General features: G+C 36.6%; 3 protein-coding genes across 6 annotated transcripts in view; 2 read left to right on the top strand and 1 right to left on the bottom strand.

Moving 5' to 3' along the window:
* LOC132787074 (zinc finger protein 395) overlaps positions 1–8,460 on the top strand; it is a 156,800-nt gene extending 148,340 nt beyond the window's left edge. For all 3 annotated transcript variants that reach the window (XM_060793962.1, XM_060793963.1, XM_060793964.1), the window contains 2 exons: positions 4,561–4,767; positions 4,833–8,460. In XM_060793962.1, the coding sequence (XP_060649945.1) occupies positions 4,561–4,767; positions 4,833–5,778 (1,153 nt within the window). In that variant the 3' untranslated portion in view covers positions 5,779–8,460. The remainder of the gene's footprint in view (positions 1–4,560; positions 4,768–4,832) is intronic.
* On the bottom strand, positions 1,429–4,005 carry LOC132787076 (histone-arginine methyltransferase CARMER). The gene is made up of 4 exons (XM_060793966.1): positions 3,247–4,005; positions 2,286–3,179; positions 1,808–2,221; positions 1,429–1,742 (listed from the first exon to the last, which is right to left on the bottom strand). Exons 1-4 carry the CDS (start codon positions 3,500–3,502, stop codon positions 1,654–1,656), a joined length of 1,653 nt encoding a protein of 550 aa, XP_060649949.1. The 5' UTR covers positions 3,503–4,005; the 3' UTR covers positions 1,429–1,653.
* Positions 8,461–15,853: 7,393 nt separating the features above from the next.
* On the top strand, positions 15,854–17,572 carry LOC132786439 (NAD-dependent protein deacetylase Sirt2). Of its 2 annotated transcripts, none has more exons than XM_060792970.1 (4): positions 15,854–16,107; positions 16,194–16,247; positions 16,330–16,426; positions 16,489–17,572. In XM_060792970.1, exons 1-4 carry the CDS (start codon positions 15,862–15,864, stop codon positions 17,328–17,330), a joined length of 1,239 nt encoding a protein of 412 aa, XP_060648953.1. In that variant the 5' UTR covers positions 15,854–15,861; the 3' UTR covers positions 17,331–17,572. The 2 variants fall into 2 exon arrangements, with proteins under 2 accessions (XP_060648953.1, XP_060648952.1); XM_060792969.1 differs by having other exon boundaries at positions 15,856–16,087; positions 16,153–16,247.
* Positions 17,573–24,695: the final 7,123 nt, after the last annotated feature.

Raw genomic sequence — 24,695 nt, 5'->3', positions numbered from 1 at the left:
TTGAATGTTGTTTCCTATGTGTTTGTTTTTTGCACACGATGGGGAAGGCGAAGGCGGCGGCAGGAAACGAGCGATGCGATGGGTTGATGACAGCTACAAATCCAACACAGAGAAAACTATGAGAAAAAGACAAAGTTGTTTAGTTTTTGAACTTGTTTTCAAATTGTTCATATTCATTTTTGTTTTTTTTTTTGTTGTTTTCTTTTTGCATATGTAGATGCATATGATGGGTATGTTGTAGTCGTATGTATAGAGGATTATAGTTGATACTTTGTAAATGTGTTGGTGGTGTTGTTGTTGTTGTTGATGGTGTTGTTATTGTTGTGGTTGTTGTTTGGTGTTGTTGTCGTTGGCAAAAACTATGCTAAAAAGTACAATGCACACACACTTATATATGGAAGTGTATAGATATATTTATGCTTGTATAATTATATATTACTATATATATATATATATGTATATATTATACTATATATGTGTATACGTATATTTATAGTACTTAATATGTCAACTATGCGCTTGGCAGGCTGGTAGCGACGTAGGATCTCTATTGTGGTTTCAAGATATGCCAGGACAGAAACAAAGATAAATTTAAAATTTAATTGAAATGCGGACAAATAATAAGAGAACAGAACAGTACAGAGTTGGAAAATTGCAATTTTATAATCTCTCAGCACGACTATGATGCACACATATATGTAGTAGTATATATATGCATATAAATAATTGTAAACTTATCAACTAATTTCTATGAGCAATTCGTTATAATTTCCACAAAACAAAAACTAAGCATAACCATTTGAATATTTGACTTCTACACAAAACATTTGTGTCGAGAATTGAAACTAGGTTCTACATTTTCGTTGAGGTACATGAAATAATTGAAATACAATTCATATTATTATACTTAACATAATATACATATATAGTTGTAGTTGTAGGTAGATACATGGGGGCAAATTGAATATTATTAAATTTCTCTGTGTTTGGGGTGGATGATAATTGTTGCTGGATTTGTTCAAAAGCTTTTGCAAACTGCAATTGGCATTAACTAATATGTAATAATAAACTTCCTGAAGCTGCAGTGTTTGCTCTCTACATTGATTATTATTATTATTATTATTAATATGATACTCGTATTACATAATAACATACATACGTTAAAAACACTAAATGCTATCTTGGGGGCTTGGGAAGTGGGGCTAAAATTAGCTTATCGAATATATATGCTGCTGTTCTAAACAACTACATACACATTATTAGTCTGCCTTTGTTGATTGTTGATGATCTATGCGATTTCTCATTGATTACTCTTCTTCTGCTTCTGCTTTCTTTCGACATTTACTTCTCTTCATTTATTCTCATTGCTAATGGCTAAATGGTTAATGGTTAATGGTGTTTCATCTCTTACAACATATTTCAAAGAACCTGGAACTTGGGGGAACAACTGCTTGCAAAATAAATAAATTACAATATAAATTAAACATAAAAACAAAAGCATCTAAAATTCGGAATATCAAAACAAAAATTGAGACCCCATAAAATAATAAATACAATCTGCGATCTACTAAATTAGTTTGCAATCCAGGCATTAGCTAACAAGTTGTAGAAATTGTTGTCATCATCAGCAGCTGCAGCAGTAGCAAGTTGTTCCTAGTGCGGATGCATTAGACCATGGGTGATGTCCATGCCAGCATCTCCCATTCCATTAACAGACAGACTGCCATTCAGCATGCTAGTTGCTACACAAGAAAGAGAGAAATTCACTTAGTAACAGATCATATTGAGTACCTTATAGTTTACCTACAATTACGATTGCCCTGCGTGGTGTCCATCGTAGTCCAATACTGCTCCGATGGGCTCTGAGTATTAGTCCCCGGCGGCGCTTGCACCGGCGCCCCCGTGTACCGAAAATACGGATTCTTCAAGTCCAAAGTATTGCTCGACGATATCAACGTGCCCTCGATGTGCAGATCAATGGTCACATCATACGATTGCCGACGATTGGCCTCCAACAGCACACGACCCGTCAACGTTTGGCCCTGCTTAATGAAGATGGGCATGGGCAGCAGACAACGCACTTGATACCAATGCGTCAAGGGTGCAATGGGCGAGGTGGACAACCAGACGTGTTGACTGCTGCCGCTGAACTCAACATCGAACCAGAAAGCGAGTCCATGGCAGATTCCAGTCTGCATTATGTGAAACTCAAGCGGGATATCTAATAGAAGAAATTATTTTGTTAATACAAATCATAAATCCTTTCGCTTGCTTTCTTTTCGTACCAATTACGTGCAAATCATCCTCCTTGTCGTTGAGAAAATCACACACATGTCGCACCGACTTTGCCATGCAGATGCGCATATCAAAAGTGTCCACAATGGGCTGACGGAAATACTCCTTCATGCCCTCCTTGTGCAGTGTGGTCAGATCGACGCCATGAAACGCCGATTGATACCAAAAGTTCGCCTTATTGTACTGCTCCAAGTACAGCGATTCATCCGAGAACGGTGCAATGTGCAAATCACCATGCGTTGGATACATTTTGCCATGTGGCTTCAACCATTTACGCGCATGCAAATACGTTTCGAGCATACGCTCATTGTACAGCATATAACCCATGGGCTCAGAGATGATCACATCCACCTTCTCGGGCAATTCAATCTCCTCAATCTTGCCCGGGATCACTGAGATCTTGTGCTGCACATTATTCGATTCCACCAGCTGCTGAGCATATTGCGCCATATTCGATGCCTCAATGGCATATACTTTGGCAGCGCCAGCTTGCACAGCAAAGAAGGATAAGATCCCCGAGCCGGCGCCCACATCGAGCACAACCTTATCCTGGAAATCAACCGAGTTGCCAAGTATGGCACGTTGATACGTTGAGGTGCGCACATAATCCTGCATCATGTTCTGCTGTTGACTCAGATAGCCATAGAATTGAAAGTATTGCGAGGCCGAAGACTCTTCAGTTCGTTGCGAAAACACAGACTTGGGGCGCAGGTGCTTCACATTCTCGACGACTTTGCGAAAGAGCAGCTGATCCTGATCACTGCTGAAGCGCAACACCAAATTCTCGGCATCCAGCGAAATGGCGTAACAACGTTTGCCGAGTTGTGCGGCATCCGTGTCCGCTGATATCATGTATTCCTTTAGCACACGTCCCAGATCATTATCTAAAAAGAGACAGAAAGAGAGGTAAGAGTCAGGCAGGCAGTGTGCGGAAGAGAAGGGAGATATTACCTAGCATGATGCGCAGCAAAACGCCTTGGGAATCGTAGCTGCAGCTGAGCGTACAGCTGCTCTTGTATATGTTGTTGAACTCCAGCTTCTGCTCATCGGAAATGGCGCTGATTACGACGCCCGTAAATTGGCAGTTGCTCAGCGGACAAAGCGCCGCAGCGACGCTGTTCGTGGCAGCGACAGCGACGTTGGCAGCGGCAGCACATTTATTGTTCTGCTCGGCGGCGGCAGCGACTACGGCGCTGCTTGTGGACATTTTGCTTTTTTTTTTTGCTTTTATTTATTAGTGAGTTAAGGTTATTTTATTATTTTTATTTGGAGGGGGAAGTAATCACAATATTTTCGCGTTATAATTGACAATTGTAGACCGTGAGAAATGCACGCGGACGCCACACACACACACAGACACAACACATAAACGCACGCACACACACACACGCACACAGCAAGGGAGACAACACACACAGACGCTATAGAAGCGAGACTTGCGACGCGCAAATTTTTTTTTCTCTTTCCGAAAAAATTTTCCACAGCAAATTCGTTTGGTTTTGGTTTGGCAAGCGGGCAAGAGTACAGTGCACAGCACGTCGTTATGTTATGCGTTGTTAGTTGTAATGAAATCGACGTGCGTTTTGTGTCGCTTGTTTCGCGAAAATCGATTGATTTTTGTTGATTTCGTATTGATTTGACACAGAACGTGCGTGTTTTTTTTTGCAAACGTTGCTACAACCCTGCAGCTGTGTGGTTAGCGTTGTGGCGTGAATGGCAGCTGCGGTGTTGCCGTACGACAAGCGCGAGTGGCAACGCTGACGGCGCGCACAGCTGGCAACGCCAAGCAAGCGATATATTGTGAATGCACAGTCACGATGAGTAGTGGACATAACGTATGCAATGCATCAAAGTAAAAATATATTTAATACGATTAATAATAAAGTTAATCAAATATAGAAAATTTAATATATTTTTTTTTAAATTTTTTTGGAGTGTTTATTAGATTGACTGTGAATCATTTGCACAAGTTGGTGCATTTGAAATTGCACTGCATGGACACCCTGTGCTGCACTTGGCGCGTGAAATAAACATTAAAACAAAAATATAAGCAATAAAATATAAAAAATTAAAAGCTAACAATATTTTTGGGAGTGAAACATAATTAAGTTATAAATATAAGTTAGTTGAGGGAATTACTAATACGATTGAATCACTAGAATATTTGAAAATTAAATGCATAGTCACCCTGTGCTGCAAGTGGCGCGCAAAACAAACAAAAAGAATGCAGTGAATTAATCGATGGCATTATTTTTGGGCTTGCAGCAAAAAGGCCAGACGCTCTGGCGACTCAGATTCCTGCAGTGAAAATGAGCACGAAGAGGAGTTCTACTACGACGAAGACGACGACGACGATGAGTCGACGATCAAAACGCCTAGTCCTGCGTCACCGCCCACGCTCAGCCACCGGGACATGGCGCGTCCGCCGCACGAGGATCCCGAATACCAAAGACAGATCGTTGGCAATTTCAAGTGAGTAACAAAAGTGAACACTTTATTATATTTACTATACTAACTAAATATGCTTTGTAATACAGACAAGGACGCGCTATGAATAACTATCACCACCTAACGCATCAGCAATCACAGCTACATCACAGCAACAGCGGCAGCAGCGGTGCTCATCACATCACCAGCACACAGCAGCAACAGTTGCAGAATAACAACACTAGCTGCATACCGACATCGCCGCTGGCGCATCACAATTACACTTGGTCATCGGCGGCTGCGATCACAGTGAGCGCTCCATCGGCGACATCCCACCACAGTAGCAGCAGCAGCAGCAGCAGCAGCAACAACAACAGCCACAGCCACCATAACCATCATCATCACCACAATTCGACGACACTCAATAAACACGCACGCTCATCATCGTCGCGTCCGTCCCACTCGACTGCGCCATATCCATCGCCGACATACGTCCATCACCATCACAATCACAATCACAGCTACAACAGTCACAGCAGCAACAGCAGCAGTGGCAGCGGCAACAGCAGTCCGGTCATACATAGCAATAGCAGTGCCAACAACATGTTGCAGCAATTGTCGCAACAGAATGTCACAGTGACGGCGCATCACACCAGCAATGGCCACACACAACAGCAGCAACAGCAGCAGCAGCAACACCACCTGTCTAGCGTGACAATCACGCCGAATTACCATCCGCCGCAGCAGCAGCAACAACAGCAACATCATCATCAGCAGCAGCAGCAACAACAACAGCATTTGCGCGGCCAGCAACAGACAACTGCCAGCAACAATCATGTTGCCAATTCCGGCCAACAACAGCAACAACAACACATGTCACTGCAACACGTTGCAGTGCAACAAACGGTGAGCGCTGCCAAGCACACGCCCAATTCACCAAATCGTCGCACGCGTGGCGAGAACAAGAAATGCCGCAAGGTCTATGGCATGGAGAAGCGAGAGCAATGGTGCACTCAATGCCGATGGAAGAAGGCTTGCAGTCGTTTTGGCGACTGAAAGCGACAGAAATCGTCGGCAGAGGCGGCAGCCCAAGCGTCGACGACACTGCGACAAGGCGACATCGCAAAGGCAGGAGCAACAGCAACAGCAGCAACACCATCAGCAGCAACATCAACAACAGCAGCAGCATCCACAACAGCAACAGCAACAACAGCAACATCTTCATCGACATCGACACCAGCAACAGCTGCTAAAATGACAACAACTGTGGTAAGATTGGCTGCCGAAGTGGCTGCTGGCAAACAGTTGCCAGCATCGCTGACTATCAAAACCAATCGACGCTATGGCGTCCACCACATACAACAACAACAACAGCAACAGCAACAACCACACAAGTACAACGGCAGCAATTGCAATGCCAACAGCAACAATCACACTAACAATATCAATAGATTTACGCGCATCAAAAGTGTTGCTACCTCGGTGATTGTATCGCCCATTGGAGCAGCAACCAACAGTAGCAGCAGCAACAGGCCAACGCCCACCCCCTCGCCCACCGCCAACAGCAGCAGCAGTAGCAGCAACGAAGATGGAGGAGCAGGAGGAGGAGGAGGAGGAGGTGCTAGCGACAACAGCAATGTTGCTGCAATTGCTGCCGCTGCCGCCTATGAGCAAGAACAGGTTGCTGCTGCCAAAGGGTTGCTGGCTTGGAGTCGAGCTGCAGCTGCAGGTCAGCAACAACAGCAGCAGCAACAGCAGCAACTGTTGCTGCAGTAACAACGTTTAAATATAGTGAATGTTGTTGCTGTGCAATCAGTTTGCTTCTGTTGTTATTGTCGTAAAGTGTTGTTGACAAAACAAAAAAACAAAACAAAAATGAAATGAAAATGAAAAATGGTCTCTTCTTATTTACTCTGCATTGAATTGTGCAAAAGCAAAAAAGCAAAAACAAAACAAAAACCTTAAACGTAATGGTATCTCTTTGTTGTTGTGCTGGTGTTGCCAACTGCCGTGCAAATGTTGCTAACATTTGCGCTGGGCAACATTTGCAATATACAATAATAATAATTACAAATAATAATAATTATAATTATAAACAGAAATAATTCATAATTATTATGCATAAATATACATATATATACATACAATACAATACAATACATATTTATTTTAAAACCTGACTTTGTTATTTCTTATGTTAAAACTAAACAACAAAAAACAAATTCGTGGCAAACATTTTTCAGCTGCAATTCGTTTGGCCAGCAATTTTATATACATAGAGAAAAACAACAAAAAAAAGGAAAGAAAATGAAAATGAAACGCATATAAAGATATGTTGGAAGTATAGAGATAAAAAAAAAGAAAACAAAAAACAATGAAAAAGAAAACAAAACAAATCTTAAACAAATATACATCTGATTTTTTTTAGTTTGTAAGAATCTAGTAAATTTTTTCTTAGTATTAGTGCAATTTTTGTTCTTCTTCTTGCTCTAAAAAACAACAAAACAAAAAACGAACTCAACAAAAAGCAAAAACAAATCAAAATATTCAACAAATAACCAATACGTATATATAAATATATATATTCAAAGCATATTAATCAAGCATCAACTTCAAAGATAAACAAAAAGCGAAAAAACTATTCATCTCTAAAAAAAAGAAAAGAAAAATAGTGAAATTACTTGTGTATAAATGAAAAGCAGAAAAACAGAAAAACAGTTAAACCAATTTTACATATACATGTGTATTCTTATGTATATGTGTGTGTGTAAGATCGCTAAGAATTAAGTATTAAGCAAGAGTTCATGAATACAAAAAACTGCAATACATAAACGAGTACTCATAAAAAACAAAACTTAAAATAATGATGAACACAAGGAAAATCGCTGATTAAATATTATAGATGATAAACTTAAGAGAACACCACGCCCCCCATACATACATACACACATATATACATACTACATATATATTTATATATATATTTGCCGACCATCTATAGAACAATTATCCCCCCAAAAACCCAGCCCAAAACAAAAAAACACACACAAAAGCTAATGTAATATATATACCATATAAAGCAAACCTTTAATCTTAAATGTAGTAAAATTTAAAAAACAAAACAAGAAATAAGAAACGAAATGCAATAGGCATAGGTAAAAAACACAGATAAACAGATAAAGATACAGATACAGAGACAGTCAGATACAGAAACAAAAAAAGAATACAACTGAAGACAGAATGAGAAATAAAATATTATCAAAATTGAAAATTGCAAAATCTTTGGAGCCAAGAAGAATAAATTATTTTTTGAAAGAAATGTTCAAATTTTATTTCGTTGTTAAGCTGGATTATTTGCAAACCACAAAAACAAAAAGAAACAAGTCTATTAATTAATTTGTAATGTACCTACGACTAAAAAATCTAATATTTAGGACTTTAAAAACTGTTCGCGTTGTGCGACTATTGTGAATTGTTCAAATTACGGTATCAACAATGAAGATGATGATGATGATGATGACGTCACAAACAACCCGAAACGAGGTTGAAGTGAAAAAGAGAGAGAGAGAGAAAACGAAAGAAAATGAAAGGAGAGGAAATATGAAAAGTGGAAATCGAGAAAAGAAAATACACAAGGAATTCTTAACCAAATTGGAAGTACAAACTACAATCTAGAATATGTATAAACTATAAACAAACAAAAAAAAAAAAAAAAAAAACAAAAAAAAAACTGAAAAACAAATATGATATATGAATATACATATATTTTTCGAATTAAGCGCAGAAGCCAGCCTACAGGCTCAGTTGAAGATGAAGTTGAAGATGAAGGAGAATGACAATGAGAAAAGAGAATGCGAATGCAATGAAAGAACAGACAGAACAGATGATAACTTGAGCTTAAAAGAAAGAGAGAAAGAAAGAAAGAAAGAGCAGCAGCAGCTTTAAAAACAAAATGAGAAAAATCATGATTTGAGATGAAAATGAGAATTTTTGATTGAAACCCCATACAAAAAATAATGATGATGAAGAAAGGAAAAAGTGAAAAATTGATAAATCATAATAATTGATTAACGATGATGATGATAACACGTAGGCGCGTAAATTTCTTTGAAATTGTTTGCCGTGATTTGAATGAAATTCATAATGGTGGCCATTGTTTATTTTGGAATGCGACAAAGTTTAACAATTTCTTTAAGCAAGCAACATTTTTACAATTGTATTTCGTTTTTATTAAGCTTAAGTTTAAAAGAACAACAACGTTTCTAACACACACACACACTCGACACGAACATGAATGAATTGCAAATGAAATATTGAATAAAACGCATACGACATGTTGTCCCAATTCTAATTCTCTTTGCAACTCACACACACACAGACACTCTAACACACAAACACAGACACACACACTCTCGATCTTTTTCGTTGCGTTCTGGAAATTATTTAAATATAAGTGATATTTTTAAAAACAAACAGAAAATTTTATCCATTATTGTATAACTTACTTCTAATGCATAAAAAACATACATACAAACATACATATATCATATACTACTATTTTATGTTTATGATTATGATTATGATTATATATGATTACGATGAGAACGCAAGAAATGCAAATTCTATCAAAAGGATCCTCAAAACAAAAACAAAAACAAAAACAAACAAAATATGTTGTCCAGAGCGTTGATCAAATTTGATCACCCAAAACAAATGGCACAATTGTTGTTCGACAAAAACAAAAACAAAACAAACAAACCGAAAACAAAACAAAACAAATGACAAGCAACAACAAAAACAACAACAACAACAACAAGAAAATAAATGTTAAAATGAAAAATGATTATTGTGCAAAACAAAGATGTAAAAGAGTATGTAATTTAACATTATATCGGGGGCTCGATATCATTACTTACTTAATGAACGAAAGCAAAAGCAACCTTCATGCAAAATGACCACAAAATCACAACAACAACAACAACAGTAAAAAGAAAAAAAAAACCAAAACAAGAAACAAACACCCGTTTTATTAAAAATATACAATTGTTATTTATAATTAAAAAACCAAACAACAAACGACTTTGTTTTTATTTGCGTTCTTCTTTTATATTGTTTTTATTTCAGTTCGATTTCAGTTCAAAATTTTTCCATTTCGATTTCTGTTTTCCATGTCGTAAAATTTACAACGGTTTCCTGAATGCTCTCCCGAAAACAACTCGTGAAAATATCTATCGAAGAACTTCTCTCTAAGTGACACGGTTTCCCCCTTTGGATCGTACATAGATCTAGCTATTGATCCCGATTATATATCGAAACTAATTCCTAAGTCTATAGAACAACTTTTGAGACCTTGTACAAACTCGAGTAGACATTTTTATCGTTCTCTTTATAGTTTTTCTACCTCTTTTGTTTTCACTTTTATTTCAGATGAATGAAATTGATGATGATGATAATATTGATATATGTATGTGTATATGTAATCAATCATATATAGAGTATTTGCCAATGTGTATGTGTATACTTATAAGCAAGAAAATATTACAAAAAAATAAATGAGGAAAATATTGATAGCAAAAAACCACAAGAAAATATCTAGATTGATACTTGATGATGTTTCTTCTGATATTTACTGTATTTGTCGTTATTGATGTGTTGACGTTATTAAAACTTAACATTAAATTAAGAGAACAGATCGAGATCGAGATCGTGATCGTGATCGAGTTGAAGATCAAGAAGTATTGTATGGAGTATTTACAATTAGAAATCTCTCATCTGGCAGCTGTTGATGAACTCAACAGTTGCTGGAACAGCGCGGTATGTTGCATCCACTAAAACGATAAATAAGTAATACATTTATATATGTATATCACTTATTATATATATATATAGTACATATATGTATGTGTGTATGAAGGCGATCTTAAATTGAATTGAATTGAATTGCATTGGTGTTGTTATCTTTAAGTAATAAACGCATAAGTATATACTATATACTATATACTATATATATAGTTGTCTATATACGATTCTGCGACCTGGACATATACGTATGCCTATGTATGTATGTATGTGTGTGCGGGTGGTTCAATTTTTCCAAATTGGTAAAGCGAAATTAGTTATTAAACAATATATATGAAAAAAAACAAAGAGAAAATTGCATTGAAAATAAGGCTGATTTATTTGACTTGTTCGTTTTTTTACTCGTATATAAAGATACTTATTATAGTGAGAGATGAGCACCACCCACCCACACACACCACACACACACACACACACACTCTAACACTAACACACACATTCACTTAAACACACACTTAGACACTCTCTGTCATATCAAGTATCAAGATTAATCCAGGTCCAGATCAATTTATAAAAACAAAAGCAAAAATGAAACAAAATTTAAAATTAAGTGCAAATTTTTACAAACAAAAAAATGCTCGCACATTGATTGCATTCAATTGATTAGTTGATTAGTTTAGTTAAGTTTAGTTTAGTTTTAGTTTTAGTTTAGTGTATCCAAGCGAAAAAGACTTGCGCATTATTATTATATTATAAATTGGCTGCATTCATTATCACGATCACCTTCCCAGAGAATTGTATTTATAAACGGGCAAAACAAATACGAAATACACAAAATATGGCTCAAAACTGCCAAAGAAGCATTCAATAAAAATGAAAAAGTATTGCCCATAAGATCAGAGAACAACAGCATCAAAGCTCATCCATTAGTTAAAAAGAAAAATAAAGATCTCTTCGAATCAGTAAATAAATAAGACAAAGAAAAAAGACGCGTACTTATACTATTGAAGAAGCAATAAGCTGTTTATACAATCACACACACACACACACACACATAGTATGTACTTTTGTATGTATACATCATATGTACATCATTACATACATACATTGCATCACAAGTGCTACACAGACGCACACATTCTTATAAACTGACTGAAAACTTGAAAAAAAGGAAAACAAAAATCAGACGTAACAAAAAATATTAAGAAATTCTCGAATTGAAGAAGGCCAGAGATCATTTTGAAAACAAACAAGAGAAGCCTCTCTTCGAGATTTGAGCGGGTCTTAATTATATTATAATTAAGTGAGACACGTAATGGATAATTTCAATAATAGTTTTTAAATAAGTTTTTCTACCCAAGAGTTGTTGTAACTTTTTTACGATTTAAATTTTATGCTAATTGGCAAATGCATTTTTTGTAAAACTGAAAATTGAAACTGAAACTGATACTGAAAAAAAAAAAAAAAAAAAATGAAACACAAATAACAAAGAGAGAAAAAGAAAAACTCAATTCAATGAGCGCGCAAAAAGAGTAAAATGACTTTTTTGGCATTGGCATTATCATCATTTTAATCTATAGGATATTTATAGATTGCACTAATCTAAGTTGCAAAAAAGCAAAAAACGAAAAAAAAAAAATCAACCACAAAATGTCTTCAAAATTGGCTAAAAGATAATACCTTACTTTCAAAAGACTTTTCGCTCGGGCAGTCGAATTTGGCGCTAAGAACTCCCGGCAAAAAAACCAAAATGAGAACATTTAATTATATTATTTGCACATTGCGATAAAAAATTAACAAAGAAATTAACATTGTACTGAGCGTGCGTCAAAAATCATATATACGAAGCGAATGTTTATATATTATATATAACTTGTGTATATACAAAAGAAAATATATGAATAACATTTACAATGATGATCATTTGATTAAGTTTACAAACAATACTAAAACGTGCTACTTAAAATGTTTTTTAATGGTATTAACACTTAACATTTCTCAATTTGTTATCACTTCTACTATATACTATATATATACTATATATAAATCGGAGCTTCTTATAGTAGCCCATCTATGAGCACAGATTCTTTAATCTAGAGACTATCGTACTTTCATTGGCCCGCGTCCTCAATTCAAATGCACCTGAAATTCATTCATTCGCCGCATTTATTCACACACTCACACACACACACATACACATTGTAGTAGTGCATAATACAAAATAATAATAATACTTATAAACATAATCGTTGTTGTGTCTTCATCCAAAAGTCCTTAAGGATCATAATAATTTTAAGCAGCCGATGGTGAAAAAAAAAACAAAATATGAAAATGGCAAAGAAAAACGTGAATAATTTTGTTATGTTTATGGCTCATTAAGTACATGATGTTTTTGTTTATCTTAATATTTAGTATGTTGAACAAATAATAAACGATTAACTAAGATATTATATATACGCATTCTGTTAACGAAACCAATCTGATTTCCGCTTTGATAAACTAAAAACTAACTACATAACTATCTAACTAGTTGAACTGGTTGTCATGATAAACACAAAAATAAATAGGATTGTAATTGTCAAGAAAGCAAACGAAATCGAAAACATATATCTATACATAAATAATATGAAATAACAAATAAAATGAACACCACATTACAAGGTACAAATAAGGCACACAGTGTGACCAGCCCCTCAAAAGAAAAAACAAAACTTAAGATACGATTAAGCCCGGGCTGGGGTCTGACCTTTAATAGGCCAGAGGAGCAGGTGAAAAATCAGACATAAACACACAGACACACACAAACACACACACAGTAAATTGCAAAACATACTTATAAAGTTGAATTTAGCATAAATAAGTTTTTGCATAACGAAAAATAAGAAAGTAAATTAAACCGTTTAACCCAAGCAAACTTAAATGTCGTGTAAATTCATGTTAAATAGATACAAAACAAAAAAGCATACATAATTACATGCATATATAAGAATATATATATATATGAAATATACAGTAAATATATATACATACTTTACATATATATACGTACATACAATTATGAAAACCATATACATATACATACCCTATAAAAAGACGAGAATTACGATCTTCGACACAGTGCAGCAAGAACTTAACTTAACGGCATCTCTTAATATTGATAGATATACATACTACATAACATACTAGTGATTGAATGTGACATGCTTAAATTACAGATACTAGCTAACTACACAGATACGGATACATTTACATATTCAGATACAGATACAGATACCGAGAAGAATAATATTTACATATACATGCAGTTATTTGTGAACCCCAAAAAACTACAGTAAAAACATTTGCAAATTTTAAAGAGCAGTCAAAATGTTTAGAACAAATCGTGAAATATAAGATAAAAAAAGGAAAAACATTTTACGTGAGAATCGAGTACCTACAAAGCAAGGAAACAAAATAATGTAAACATGATAAAGAAAAATAAAAAAAAACTTAAAAAAAGAGAAAATAAATGAACAAGTTAAGAAAATACAGAAGAGAAAATTATATACATTCTATATATTTTTTGCAAAGCAAACTTGTAAAAAAAAAGGAAAAACTAACTAGAGCCAGAAACAAAGAAAACGATAACGATAAATTTAAAGAGTAAATGCAAAAATTTTAATGGAACAGACTATAGCCACATTTTTTAATTGAATATCAGTATCCATCTGAGAGAAGGCAAAACTAAAATAAAACAGAAAAATAAGAGAAAAAAAGTAAGAAAACCAAAGACAAAAACTACAGAAAATAAACAAGAAATATTTGCATATAAATACGAGAAAATCTTTTTATATGTACATATACATACATACAGAAGACATAAGTATATATTTTGCGTCTTTATATACAGCAAACCACATATGTATTTATATATTTACACTCAACGCAACTCGAAATCGAAATCGAAACTCGGAACTCGAAAATCACAACACAACAAAAAACACAACTTACTCTCGTACTAAATTGTACAGGCATACAGGATACTTAATGCTTAATGCTGTAACAGAATTACCTGTCCACAAAAATCAACTTCAACTTCAACTAACAACAACAGATACAGAATAATTGTATATTGTATTGTTCTTTGGTTCGCTTTTTTGCTTCATACAACTTTGATTTGATGATAAGTTTCATACTTAAAAAAACCAAAAACGAAATATGAAAACAAAAGTAACAACCATAATTGTGTGTATTAGATTCATATTCGATGACTTTACGAATATTCATTCCATACCCTAAACTTAAATGTGCAACTTTTTGTGCTAGCTATACAAAATGTACTTACACTAAACAAACAATGTATGTACCATCTCTCTACATAAATGTATGAATGTATTCAATCCATAATCACACTAATCGAAAAAAAAAACCAAACCAAACGAAACGACAAAAAAGGATAATTCTCATTCTCACACACTTTCGCACACAATCCATGTACATGTGACTACATCCGTCAAAACTTCTCATAAATGACATGATCATCATGATAATGCATACTAAAGTATTTTAAGCAGAAGAAACCGACATACCGACGAGAATATATTATATACTTCTTCGAAATCATTTAAATGTTAAATGTATATGTTAATTTTAAACAATAAACCAAGATTACAAAAACAGAATGTGAAGAATTTGAAAAGAGATAAAAAAAAACAAAATGAAAAACTAAACAAAAAACAATGCTAATTTAAAACAACTATCAAATAAGCAAACGAAATGGAAATTCTACAATATAATAAAAATAAAACAAGAGCAGAATGATACTCTGAATATCAAAAAAATGTGTTTATTTTTCATAAAAATAAATAATTCGTTTGAATTAGTTGCATACAGCAGCAATTTGAATTTAACAGCTTTCCCTCCAGAAGCATGTGAAGCATATAGCGTGTTATAGCAGCCAGCTTTGTCCACGCAACAAGATGACGATGTGGCAACGCTAATCGCGTGCCCATTCGCTGTTTCGATATTTTCGAGCTGACTTACCAATTTTTCCTTCAGCTTCATGCATAATAAGAATGCCGTTACTCGAATTTGCACATTTCCAAACCAATACTATTCCTTTAAAAATGTCGGATTAGTGATAGAAATCCACTCGATTGCAGCGAAAATAAATGTTTTAGACCACCGACTATATATTTTGAATACCACAGGGAACGCAAACTGTTTAAAATGATGCGCACTTTTTCACTCGCGATTTGTAAATATTGTGCAGTCTTTGAAAAGTGTGACCAAGCTGCAATTTGTGAAGTTCCTGTGTGTTTTGGTATATGCCATCTCGGTGAAATTAGTATTTTTTAGTAAATGTCGCTTGTGGTCGCACTCCGTCAAATAAGACACACATTTCACAGAGAAATATCAAACAGAAAACAAAAAATAACACAACCATATACATTTTGCGTGCAAACTGTTAATAACATTTCGACAACAATGAGTGAGAAAAAGGAGAGCGATAAAAATTACAACGAAAAGAAACAGGATGAGACAACAACATCATCGAATTCTGATGACAGCGACAACAACGAAGAAGGTTTAATAAAACACATTGAAGTAAATAGTTGATCTAGTAGTCAAAAATGTTTGTTTTTTTTCTAGATAAAAGTACAATGGATGTTATTCGTCGTTTTTTTTCACAGACTTTAAACTTGGGTTCGAGCACATCACCAGACGACGAAGTTGCTGTCGATAAAGTGAGTTCAAGGAAAAGAAACCTGTTGACAGATGAATCTTGGATTTGCCAAGTTAACTAAATCTTAAATCCTTGTTTTGAAGGTAATGCCGGAGTTGACATTCGAGGGCCTAATAAGGCATTGGCGCGAGCACGGCTTCAAGAACATCGTGACCATGGTGGGTGCTGGTATATCTACCTGTAAGTTGCCCTAAAACTATATAGTATATAAATATGTATATTAATAATAAACAATTGTGCAGCTGCTGGCATCCCGGACTTTCGTTCCCCGGGCACCGGTTTGTACAACAACCTGAAGAAGTACAAGTTGCCGGATCCAACAGCTATTTTTGATGTGGACTATTTCCAGAAGAATCCGACTCCATTCTTTGCCCTGGCTAAGGAACTTTATCCGGGCTCTTTTGAGCCGACTCCGGCACATTATTTTGTGCGTCTGTTGCACGAAAAGGGCTTGTTGCAACGTCACTATACGCAAAACATCGATACATTGGATCGCCTGGCCGGTCTACCCGATGACAAGATCATCGAGGCCCATGGTAGCTTCTATACCAATCACTGCTTGAAGTGCAAGCGGGAATATGATATGGCCTGGATGAAGGATCAGATCTTCTCCGATAAATTGCCACGTTGCGAGTGTAAGGGCTTGGTCAAGCCGGACATTGTGTTCTTTGGAGAGAATTTGCCGTCCTCTTTCTACACCAGTCCCGATGAGGACTTCAAGGATTGCGATCTGCTCATCATTATGGGCACTTCACTGGAGGTGATGCCGTTTGCTTCGCTCATCCAGCGCGCCGGACCGCGCTGTGTGCGGTTGTTGATCAATCGCGATGCTGTGGGACGCTCGAGCTTTGCCCCCTGGATGGATCCTGCCGAGAAGCGATCGCTGTTGTATGGCAAGGCCAAGAATGTACGCGATGTGGCGTACTTGGGTGATTGCGATGCTGGCGTCTTGGCCTTGGCCGAAGCCTTGGGCTGGGACAAAGAGTTGCAGCAGCTCATCGATGCTGGACAGCAACTCCCGGATGATGAGGAGGATGAGGAGAAGGAGAAAGAGGCTGCTTCACCAACGAGTTCGAAGCAATAGATGACTGGGTATACTACTATAAAAGATAAGCGTGGGTTTTAACAGGGGATAGATTTAAATTAGGCAAATGTTATGCGTGCAATATGGAATGAATTTTTTGAACGATTACATGACTATTGTAGGATAATGAATGCGTGGATGAGTAAAGATATGTATATTTACTACACATATATATATTTTAATATTCATATATATATGTACATATATATAGATGTTTATAAATGTTTTATCTTGACCGTTAAGCAGCTGTTTCAATTCCACCACAAAAAAATAGATTAGTGGTTTTTTCGGGTCGCTAAAACTTTCACAGACAACAACAATCAGCTATCAACTATCTGCTATCAGTTGTGGATTGGACCACTTTACGACCTGGTTGTATCAAGTTAATGACACACAATCTGTCCGGCATGGCAACATCCACACACACTCGCATGTGTTTGTACATACTTAGATGCACGCTGTTTCCGCAATCCCGGACTCCGGTGTTGACGCCTGCGACTGCATTGAATTGGCCACATAGAAAATACGTATCCGTAACTCGTAACTGAGTTTCAAACTTAAACGAACGATGCAGCCACTCGTGTGCACTAATTAAAACCAAGCAGAGCTACAGAATAATCGAGTGAGAGCAGCCACAGATACTAAATCAGTCGGGAGTAATGGTAACATGTCAACTTTTACCTTCCTCCTCCCCCTTCCCCTTCCCGCTCATCGTGTCTTCCTTCCTGGCCAAATGGGCAAATGCATTAAGTAATCAGATGCAGGCAGCATCTCTACAGCAAATGACAACGGAAAACACATCGGAAATGTTGAGTGCAGCAATTTGTTGCAGGTTCGCAAGTTGCTGCTGCTGTTGCAAGTTGATTTTGCAGTTCGCCACATCTTAGAAATGCCAGGTAATTAAACTAATGGACTTTCTTGAACGGCTTTCGAAGTCATGCCAAACTGATTGATAAGATCAGCAGCCATTATCGATATACATATATGTCGAGTGTGACTGTTGCAACTATCTGCTTGCTACATAAGCGCGCCAATTGACCCGAATGACTTAACTTGGCCCAAAGTGCTGTGAACTTGAATAACGCCAGCTACTCAATACAATTTCGGAAACACCATTAAATGCATGCCACACACGCAAACAGTTGTTCTTGTTGTTTTGGGCCAATGCACAGTGGGACGATAACTGATTTAGTTGTGGACAAATTAGGAAGGTTGAAAAGCGATAGAAATATTTTGTATATAGGTAAATAGTCCACATAAAAAATTAGCTCATATTATATTTTTTTTTATTTTAATAGTCAACGTAAATAATTATCTTATTATATAATAATTTTTTTTATGTTCAAAAAAATTTTATGCAATTTTTGTACAATTTTATATAGAGTCATACAGAAGACAAATTAAGTATACGTTAAGAGATCACTTAATTCTCATTAATTCGAAAGAAGTAAAAACAAAATACTTTTATTTGTTTTATATATCCATTAAATTTAAAAAGAATAAATTTTTGAATGAAAAAATACAATTTAATTAAAAAAAAGTTAATAGAACATGTTAACAAATTAAATAATTTTGTTTTGGAAAAGTAATAGAATACATAAAAAGCAATTAAGTCATAAAATGTAAACTATCTAAATAAATGTTACATAATTGTAAATTTTTATATATTTTAAAAATAAGAGAGAGAGCGATTTTAAAATAAGTAAAAGTTCATCCATTGCACACATAAATACCACTTAAAATTAAAATATTTCAGTTACTACATATAATATTTCAGTTTATGATTAATTTATTTTAATAATATACTTTTGATCATAGTAAATCTTAGTTTTGAATTCTACTCGTATTCTATTGAATGTGCCCCACTTGTTCAGTGCATCAAATTTGATTGCGAATGTGTTAAATTGCTTTAGCTCAATTGCAATGGGACTTGCGGCAATTGAATTGAATATTGCCCCACTGTGCAATATTAGTTAGTGTGCGTGTGTGTGCCATAAACATGCTTCATATTTGTAATCAAACTTTGCACCCGCCTCTCGCCTTGCGCCTTGTGGCACTCATAACTACAAGTCAGTTCATCAATAAGGCACTACAAAGGGTCGCAGGGGGGAAGGAATAGGGAAGGGGGAGGTGGGAGGTGGGTGGTGATGGGCCGCTTTGTTGCTGCTTCTGCTGCTGCTCGATGTCATCAGCGACAGCTGTGCGCGCATTTTGATATTGAATTCTTGACATGATTGCGCGGCCACAGCTTGTCGTGGTGCCATTTAAATGAACATATCGTAGTTATACACTCGCCGAATCATTTTAAAATCGGTACCCTCTCCTCCCCTTTCACACACCACAAACACAATAACTCATGCATGTTAGATGAGCCAATAAACTACAATATATCCACTGATAGATTGAGAGACGAGTAACGAATGCAAAAGATTGTTGTTATTGCAAAATAGGCGGTAAAATGTTGTCATCGTTGCGTAAACGAAATCTTTATGAATATTTTATTATTGCTTTAATAAAAAAAAAACACACACACTCAAAGAAGAGAAGAAAACAACTCACAAGCGATGCAGACAGAAAGAGGGAGAGAAAATGCTGTTCTAAAAAGCAATTTGTGCCAATAAATACATATACGAGTGACTGTGTGTATGTGTGTGCGTGTGACCGTTTAGCACTGCACATGTGTTGATGTTTCATCTTGGGTGTTTGGTATTTTGGTCTTGGCCATAATATCAACAGCAGCGAGCAACAACAACATAATCGTCATAATCATTTTATGCGCATGTTTTGTAGCATACTTTTGTGGTCATAAATTTTTATTTACGTCGCCGGCAAATGCTGCGAGTCGTCTCGGTCTTGCTCTGTGCGGGGAGAGAGGGGATCTAGAGGGGGGCGGAGTGGGTTGCTCATATAGAGAAATTAAAGTGCGATAAGCTTGGTTTATTTTCATGCCTCGTGTTTTACAAGCACCTTAAAATGTCCTTGCATAACCAAGCGACAATTTTAGTGATGTGTGTTCGTCTGTCTCTCTTTTTTTTCTCTCGTTCTCAGCATTGATAATGATGGGTTGCACACACACACACACACACACAGACACACATAACGTATAAACAATAAAAGCGTGTTTGCGGGCGTGTTTGGGGCCAACAGCCACACTGCCAAATTGGCGGTTTTGTTGGCTACAAATGAGCAGTGCGGCTTATGCGGTGGCCTAAAATAAATTTTGCAGCCTGCGGCTATTTGATGAACAATTGAAAAATGTGCATTGAAATAGAGATATGAAATAAAACAATTAAAAGATCAGCAGCAACAAGGTTTTAGGCAACATTTCGCCCCTTCTACCACTTCATGCCCCTCTTTTTTCCACCCTCATTCGAAATGCAGTGAATTGTTGTTTCGATGGCGAGGGGCAAAAAACGAGCGTTAATTAACTGAGCGCTGTAGTGAAGTGTAACGAATTGGAAAACCAAATAATTCGCATTGATTTTGTTCGTTTCAATCACGTTTGACACACGCACACATACACACATACACACATAGATACCCACAGCGACCGCATGTGCATTGATTTGCTGCGGAAAATCTGTGACAGAGATGGAAAACTGCACACAACAACTGAAAGCTCAGTGAAATGGCATTGGCATCGGACTCAACGCAACGCAACGCAACTCAACTCAATTCGACTCGGCCGTCATCGATGTTGTCCATTGATTGGCAAAGCCAATCCTATATGAATAAATGAAAGCCTGTTTTGTGTGTTCCGCCAGATAAAAAGAGAGCTGTACAAATAGATGGACAACTGAGAGCTAAGCTGAGGTGAGGCAATGCTGTTTGATTCCCAGGTGGTGGCAAGGTGCCAGGTGAAAAGGGGCATGCAATTGCGTGCATTTAATTGTTGTTGCATGGAATGAACCACAGCGCATAGAACAAAAGGATTTACGCTTTTTTACGCTGCAAAAGAAAATACGCCAAATTAAAAACGGACAAATACAAATACAACAATAGTTGTTGCAAATAGTTTTGGTAATTGAAAAATATTCTAAACTCTTGATGGCAATGAAATTTAAATCTATCTCTCCCGATTCGATTAATAAAAGCAAATAAAAACCAAATAAAAATATGCGCACAAAGTGAATGAACACACAAAAAAAAATTTAAATAAATAGTTATGTGAGTTGCATATTATATTTATGAGGTGAAGCGGTCATCAACGCAAAAAAAAAAATGTGATTTGTAAAAACAATTATCAATATTTAATTCGTTGGCGGTTTTGTGAATGCAATGTAATTGTTAATAATATATAAAAATGCGGTTTAGACTGATAATACACACACACACACACATGGAAAAACCACCGCACATATGTGTGTGTGTGTGTTTGGTTTTTAAACTGCGCAAAAAGTATCTGCTGTCTAACTATTTATTCAAATGTTACATGCGTTACAACATTTCCTCGCTCCCTCCCTGCTCCCAAACCAATTTGATGTTTTAAATATTTAGTAGAGCATCGGAAATTGTTGAACTCGGTTTTTCCGTTTACTTTTTTTTTCATATTACATGTTCGATAGTTTTTAGTTTTTCGCTTGCTTTTCCGTTCTTCCGTGTTTGCTGATTTTTTGCACGTGTCACTGATAAGTCAGCAAGCGGCATTTAATGCTGCCCGTGGACAACATTAAAATTAACAGCATTTAATTAAAGAAATAATTTAGCAGCGGAAAACGAGGTGCACATAAAAATCTTGCAACAATTTGCTGCAGCATTACGTTCAGGATGTTCGCTTTGGCTTCTTTACCTTATCGCCTTCTCGACATTGGTAATTTTCGGCCAAAAAGGCAGGTAAAAGGGGGTAACAAAGGGCGGGGGGGACATTACAAATGCCTGCTGCCTCCTGTTAGCACGGAGCTTGGAGTATTTTGTATTGCATTTTCGATTTGCACTTTACACGCTTTCATTACACTTCGTTTCCGGCGCAGAACACTTGACCGCACTCCGGACTTTGGGCCGTCGAGCATTGTTACCATTGCAACTGTTTCTTTCAGTAGTTGTTGTTGTTGCTGTTGTTGTTGTTGCTGCTGTTCAGTTGAATTGCACACTTGAACGAGAGAGGCGATTATCAAGAAAATCCACAGTGCAACATTTGTTAAGTGTAAATGTCGGACGAAGACTTTCTGTGTCATAATCATCAAGAGCGAGCTGATGTTCAATTTCAACAGCATTTCTTCTTCTTCTTCTCATTTTTTTTTTGACAGTCACAAGCTGCGTTGACGCTTTAAGCTGCAATTTCGTTAAAAACAAAATTTCCAATCGATTTCGCTGGTTTATCGCCAACTTTGTTTCTGGCTAGCTGCCACATTTTGTTGCACCACTATTGTGCAGCAAGTTGCACAGTGGTTTAAATCAAAATCAAAGAAGTTTAAAAAAAAACAAGTTACAAGAATAAACTTCAATATTTTATTATAGGAAATTGTTGTATTTATTTGCCAAAACCACTGTGCTTATGTCTCTGTGTGTGTGTTTGTGGCATATGCTGTTGCAAGAACTTACGGAAATGAAATGTGTTTCTATTTTAGTTTTATTTCAGTGTGTGTGTGTGTGCATTTACACGCTCGAGTGTTTGCGCCCAACCCACAAATACTTTACGAGTGCACCGAAAAAAAACAAGCCAAGAGAAAAAGAAATAAAAGCTGAAATACAAATACTTGTACAAATACAAATATACAACAAATACAAATACAAATACCCGTAATACTCAAGTCTATTTACAAATCATGGCAAAAAATGCAATTTGCAATGCCGAAAAAAGGCAAAAGTAAATATAAAACATTCGCAGCTGCCGTTGCCATTGCTGTTGCCATTGCTGTTGCAGTTGCTGTTGCAGTTGCAGTTACAGTTTCCCCGGACAGTCAAGCAAACATGACGTTCGGCTTCAGTTAGCAAATATTTGCGCATATTACGTATACGCCCCGCTGATGCAGAGCAATTGCTTCATTTTGTTCCCACTTCCTCTTCCCTCTTCTCTCTTCTCTGTGTGTGTGTGTTCACAGCCAGCCAATCTGCATAATTGTGCGAGAAATATTACGCTCGGCCTTGCAATTTATTTTGTTACACACTCGCCTCGCAAATGCGCAGAGAAAATTCATGTTGTCCTTTCAAGGACACAAACACTACTACATACTGTGGTAAAATTTTGATGTGCCAGCTAATTAGCATGTAAATACTGTCGCATTTCTATGCATTGCTTTGTGGCAACTACTCTGCTCTTTTGCATTACGCTTTTGCTTTTCCATTCAACATCTGTCGCTTTGGATAAACCTTTCGCTGAATGTGATGGATTGCAATTGTTTTGAGTGCTTGTGAAATGAAGTGTTAGCTACACACACGCATTAATTAAATTGATACTAGAAACATATACTTACATCTACATACATCTATATATTTATTACTTGCTCGAAATGAAATTCAATCTGACACACATCAACTCCTCACTCCTCCTCTCCTCTCACTCATTCAATATAACGATATAATTCGATTCGTTGCCCGAAATGAAACCAATGCAAATTTTTGGCAACCGCATGTTTCTATTTATTATAATTTTCTATTTCATTGCAAATGGATTTGGCAGTCTCTGCGGCATTAAAGCGCATCATATTTTGGGCATTTAAAGTTTTGCTCTCTCAAGTGCAGTGTTCCGCATGAGGCAACAGTTTTCATTAACTTGCAACTGCATTTAATGTGGCACTCAAATTGGCCCCAAGACGAAGTCCAGCATCAGAGTCTGGCTTCTTTGCGGTGCTTTTGTTTGCGTGTCTGAGCTATGTAAATTGCCAAAGACACGCACAAAACTTTAGTTCTATTTGCAACAAACATATTTATGGATAAACGAGCCCCGCTCATAGCTAATTTGAGGCCAAGTTAGGAAGCTGTTGGGCAGCAAACTCGCCGAGTTTGGCACTTGACTGTTTAATTGCCTGGCCCCATGATATTTTTACTGGCAGCATAATGGTTTAGTGAAGGGACATGGAGGGGCAGGGAGTGGGGGCAGGGCTGTTGCATGCCCCATGAAATCAACGTCTGTGCTGTGCATCCACAAAATGGTGAGTGCTGCTCAACCAACTAAACTGCAGCCGTAAAGCTCTTCTTTTGTAGGTGCCTCGCATTCAATCTCTCTCTCTATCTCTCTTTCTCTCTTTATCTGTATTTTTTTTGCTGTACTCTGTGCAAATCCCTTAATCTGTCTCGGCAATACTGCCAGTTCTGTGGTTAAATACACACTCACACACATGTGCACTAACTTACACACACACACATACACACAGAGAGGGAGACATTTAGTGAGCAATTGAATTGTTTCAATTGCTACTTGGTCCG

This window comes from Drosophila nasuta, chromosome 2R (assembly GCF_023558535.2).
Source record: "Drosophila nasuta strain 15112-1781.00 chromosome 2R, ASM2355853v1, whole genome shotgun sequence".
NCBI classification, from domain to species: Eukaryota; Metazoa; Arthropoda; class Insecta; order Diptera; family Drosophilidae; genus Drosophila; species Drosophila nasuta.
This window is presented reverse-complemented; position numbering and strand designations above follow the sequence as displayed.